This window comes from Phaseolus vulgaris, chromosome 1 (assembly GCF_051622355.1).
Source record: "Phaseolus vulgaris cultivar YP4 chromosome 1, ASM5162235v1, whole genome shotgun sequence".
Taxonomy (NCBI): Eukaryota; Viridiplantae; Streptophyta; class Magnoliopsida; order Fabales; family Fabaceae; genus Phaseolus; species Phaseolus vulgaris.
In genome coordinates, this window is record NC_143498.1 from 24,624,727 (window position 1) to 24,630,074 (window position 5,348).

The 5,348-nt window shown below is 35.0% G+C and overlaps 1 protein-coding gene across 2 annotated transcripts; it reads left to right on the forward strand.

Moving 5' to 3' along the window:
* Nucleotides 1-550: 550 nt before the first annotated feature.
* AREB3 (ABA-responsive element binding protein 3) lies at nt 551-5,112 on the forward strand. Of its 2 annotated transcripts, XM_068616173.2 has the most exons (3): nt 551-2,267; nt 2,362-2,433; nt 4,643-5,112. In XM_068616173.2, the coding sequence occupies exons 1-3, from the start codon at nt 1,479-1,481 to the stop codon at nt 4,721-4,723; spliced, it is 942 nt and encodes a 313-aa protein (XP_068472274.1). In that variant the 5' UTR covers nt 551-1,478; the 3' UTR covers nt 4,724-5,112. The 2 variants fall into 2 exon arrangements, with proteins under 2 accessions (XP_068472274.1, XP_068472275.1); XM_068616174.2 differs by lacking the exon at nt 2,362-2,433 and having other exon boundaries at nt 699-2,267.
* Nucleotides 5,113-5,348: the final 236 nt, after the last annotated feature.

Sequence of the window (5,348 nt, forward strand, 5' to 3'; positions counted from 1 at the left end):
AACTAATTATTTTGGTTTCTAAAAATTGATTTTTATTTGATGAGGTTGTAAATAAAGATTAAAATATATAACTAAAAGATAACTACTACTGCTTTTAAATTTTTATAAAGTCAGATGAAACAATAATAAACATCATTTTCATTTCAGAACAGACAAATGGAAATGAATGGAGGTATGATTAATGCGCAAAAGACAAAAAAAACTTAACCTTTATTGAGATTTCTCTGTTGGGAAGATATCCTGCAGTTTCGGATTGAAGAATCAGAGTGCATATATTAAAGCTTTTTTTTTTTTTAAATGGGACTGAGAATTATTAAAATGAAATTTCAATTTTAACAAGAGAAAAATAAAAGTTAAAGAAATATATGATAATAAATCTTGGATTTTTGTATTTAAATTTTAGCCTATTTATAGGCGCATAGGAAGAGGTGAAGAAAGGGTTAAGAAGTAGAACTGTTAATTTATTAAAGGTTTAGAGTTTAGAAAGTGGAAAGAGAAAAAATGATTAAAGTTTGAGTAGTTACAGAGGGAAAAGAGAAAGGGAGAGAATGTAGGTTCTTTCCAATTAGTGTGATGTTTAGAGTATTCTACTACAAGTTTATGTTATATGATTACACAGTAATTATTGTTATTATAGTGCATTAATTATAACACATTTATCTTTTCCAAATAAAAAGTAATTGTTCCTCGCTTGGCGTGGTTGTTGTCCCCACTTTGTTCTAAGATTCAGATTGGATCATGCAGCAGCAAGTTGGTGAAGGACTGAAAGTGTAGTACCCTCAGATTTTGTTTTAAGTTAGCAAGTCAGAATAGTCTATTCCTTCAGCACTTTCTAAAATTTCTTTATTCATTTCTAAATTCTTCTTTTTCCCTTTGAAGGGAAACCTTAATCATTCTTTTGCTTCAGATAAGCAATGTTCCCTCAGAATATTCAACACTCCTATCTTTCACACAAAAAATACTTCTTTCTACGCCCAGGGTCCTGCAGGATCAATTTTGGCCTTTTGTTCTAGGACACACCACATACTAGTTGTGGTCATATAACAAATATCATGACATGCATATTTAGTTCTAGCTTTTTCTCTGCACCAACCATCATCAAGTGAGGGTCTCTTCTGCATCATTATTTTCTTTGTTACTAGTTCTATTTGATATCTGATCTGGGTCACCTTTTTTTTTTTTCTTCTGGGACCGGTTTTCTCCCACCCCATTTCACACTGCTTGCTTTGTGTTTGTTTCTTGTTTTCACCAAATCTCAGAATTCAAGAGAACATCCTTGTGTTTTGTTTTTCCGAATTCTAATTTGGTGACAAGTTCCTTCATTTAGGATGTCACAAGCAATCACTGGTTAGACACTTTACTTTTGGTTTTCAGGTCTCTTTGTTGCAATTGAGTTGTGAGGGTATTTTGAATTTAGGTTTTATTTATATTTGGAGATCATACATGTAGACTTGTAGGGTGGTTTTGGGGTTAAGATAATGGGATCTCAAGGTGGGGCAGTCCAGGAGCCAAAGAGTGGGTGTTTGGCTAGGGAAGGGTCTTTGTACAATCTCACCCTTGATGAGGTGCACAACCAGCTTGGAAATTTGGGGAAACCCTTAGGAAGCATGAATCTGGATGAGCTGCTCAAGGGTGTGTGGTCTGCTGAATCTGGAAGTGATGCATACATGCAGCAAGGTCAGGTAGCTTCTGCTGGATCATCTTTGAATCCTCAAGGGAGTCTAACATTGTGTGGGGATCTTAGCAAGAAAACTATTGATGAGGTTTGGAGAGATATGCAACAGAAGAAGAGTGTTAGTCAGGAAAGAGAAAGACAGCCTACACTGGGTGAGATGACCCTGGAGGATTTCTTGGTGAAGGCTGGTGTGACTACTGAGCCTTTCTCTAATGAGGATAGTGCCATGGCCATGCCAGGGGTTGATTCCCAACACAACACATCACAACATGCTCATTGGCTGCAATACGAGCTCCCTTCAGTGCAGCAACAGCCACAACAACAACATCAAAATCAGCAGAATAGTATGATGCCAGGTTTTTCAGGTTTTATGACTGTTCAACAGCCTATGCCGATTGTGGTGAATCCGATTCTGGATGCAGGATACTCTGAAGCAATGCCATCTTCTTTGATGGGTGCCTTATCGGATTCACAAACTGCAGGTAGGAAAAGGGCTGCCTCAGGTAATGTGATTGAGAAAACTGTTGAGAGGAGGCAGAAGAGGATGATTAAAAATAGGGAATCCGCAGCTCGATCCCGGGCTAGAAAACAGGTTATTTTTGTTTTTTTTTTTGCATGGTGTGTTGCTTTGAAGTCTTGTTGTTTTCCTTTTTTTTATACAATGCTGTGTATATTTGAATGGACAGGCTTACACACATGAACTGGAGATTAAAGTTTGGCATTTAGAAGAAGAGAACGAAAGACTTAAAAGACAGAATGTATGTTTGAATTCCTTTGTCTGTATGTGTCTTTGCTTTATTCTTGTCTGCTGGTATTTGTTGGCCAGATTGATAAATGCCATATTGGTTAGGCAATGAATGGTTGAAATGTTTGTTGGTGATTTAGTTTAGCCAGCCAACGGTTTTTTTATTAAGTGGAGTGTTTAAACCAATTCAACTTCAACTACAATTTAATAATCGCCATTTAACTTCAATTTTTTTTAAACATTTTGATTTTTCTTGGATATGATTTTCCTCTCTTCTAATTACACTATTGAAATGAAGCAGGCCATGACCTTAGGCTGGTGAGCTACTTTTAGTCTGGTCATATTCTCTGTTTTCCTTTGTTCTCTTCTTTCCTTATGCATGCATTATTCTGAATATTCTTTATTTGAAAATTTTGTCTGTGCCTAGTTTCTTGGAATTAGCCCTAGAAGACATACAATTTCAGGACATGTTCATTTTGATTGTGACAATTTCTTTCATGGAAACAAGTTCTGATTAATGATGATTTCTGAATTTGTTCGGTCTAAAATATTTTCTCCTTTCTTTAGCAATGAAATATACTTTTTTTCCTGATTAATGTTTTCGAGGGTGTATAGTATTAACACTCTGTCTGCCATGGCTCCAAGGAATTTGTTTCAAATTTTTGGGTAAAAGAGTTGCAGAAAGTGTAGGATTTTATGCTGATGACTTCATCAGAGAGTTTATGGTGATAGATAAAAGTGAAATATTTAGTGCTTGAATTGAGCACGTAATTTGAACACCTATACAAAGAACAGATCAGGGTTCTTTAAAGTAGGACATATGATAGAGACTCTAAGATTTTGTGACCATATCAGGTGAAGAAAAAAGTGCTGAGAAGGATCATAAGGAGGTAGCTCAGCAGACTTCTCTAGAACTCATTGTTGTGTGACAAAATAAAAAAGATAAACAACTTGTGTACGAGTAAATACTCCTGAATTTTTTCTACCCCTTGATTACAAATAATTATATAACAGTTAAGAAATTTAGTGTGTTACATACTAACTCCAGACGTTTAAATTGTTTCCAAACTTGAGATAAGGTGTTTGACTTCTCTCCCTTCCTTATCTGGAAATGTATTCTCTGTAGTGTGGAGAGGTACGGAGATTTCAATGTGAAAAAAATATTCACTTTGGCTAAAGATAGCCAGGTGCCTAGTTTGGACTTTGGAGCACTTTGTGGCATATGGCCAACCATTTTGCTTGCAGTTAGTCTGGCTGCCGCATTTCAAGTCAATGATAATAATCAGTAAATGCACAAAACTAAACCTGATTCTATTGAAATTGGAAGAAATAAGTTGTGAATGGTAATAATCTTGATCATAAATATCTGCTTTCTGTTGGTGTTGTGAATTGTACAATTCTAGAATGATTTGATCTTTGAAGCATTTAATTATTATGTGTGTTCAGAACTATGTCTGCAGCCTTAAGTAATTCCATTTGGAATCACCTAGTCTTGTACTGATCACAAAAAGGTGAATTTATAATGTGAGCCCACATATGATTGTATATTGTTGTAATATTATTCTCATACCACTGTTGGCATAAATCCTTTTTAGTTTGTCTTCAGTTTTGATGTAACATTTGGTGGATCCATCTCTTCATTGTAACTTTACTGCTGATAAAACTAAAGGGAACCTGCCAGTTATAAAAGTCTTACAATAAATCTTCAGCTATGTGAATTTCAGCAGAAGAGCATGAAAATGACTAATATTTATATCGTAAAAGTGACCATTCTTTTAAAATATATAAAAAAGAAAGATAACATTTCATGATTAAGCCAATTGTCTGTGGTTGTCCTTTTGTGGAATCAAAAGGAAATATCTGTAGTTAGATTTTAATAATAGATGAGCATGCATAATTTATCCACACCAGTTATATATATCTTAGAACTTTCTTGGACAAGCTTCTCGATCGTAAAACTTGAAGGACCTGTGTCAGTAAGATGGCTTTACCCTTCCAAAATGATCTTTGAACCAACAATATGGTATACTGTCAGCTAATATTTTGAGGTTGCAACCAACCAATCATAATTGTGTTTGTTTTTCTTCAATTTACTGAATTATTTACATTGTTGAATAGAAAATAGCAAACAAAAATAGTTTTGTGTAATAGTAGCTTTGGAGATGGTACTAGATGATTTATCTCTGCTCATAGTAACTGTTCTTTTATGATCTTTCTTGCAGGAGATAGAGAAGGTATTGCCAAGTGCACCGCCACCTGACCCTAAACATCAGCTTCGCAGAACTAGTTCAGCTCCCCTTTGATGGCTTCACTGCAAACGAGTTTCTGCCAAACTTTCATGCACTTCCATAGATATCATTTGCGACATATATGCTTGGCACTCAAGTTTCCAACATTTGGAAATCTATTTTCTCTGGGAAGTGCTGCTATTTATTCTCCTCAGCATGTCCCCTTGTAAGAGTGTTTTCCTATATGTACATTTTATAAGCCCCACTTCCAACTTACTCTGCACTATAAGCATGCTGTAGTCTAATTTTGAACACAGTATATCTTTAATACCATTTCTGAGGACAGAACAATAGATATAGTAATATAGATGATTTGATGTTGTTCTTCAGTTAAATTTGAAGTTTTTATGTAACTTGTGCTTTAAAAGGTCATATAAAGGTTGCTGCATTTTACTGAGATGAAATTTCAATTTTAATTGAAGAACAGAAAGAGGAACATCTATAAAATTACACTTTTGTTTTGACCTTTTTCGTATGTCCTATTCTGTTGAGGGTGCAGTGCAATCTATGACCATTACCTGGTTGCATTGCTATAACCAGTTAACCCTTTGGTTTTATACTAATTTTCTTGAGGAGAAATGCTAGCAACTTAGTGTTTTCCCACCTGTACAATGCAAATGTCAACCTTTGCACAGAAAAT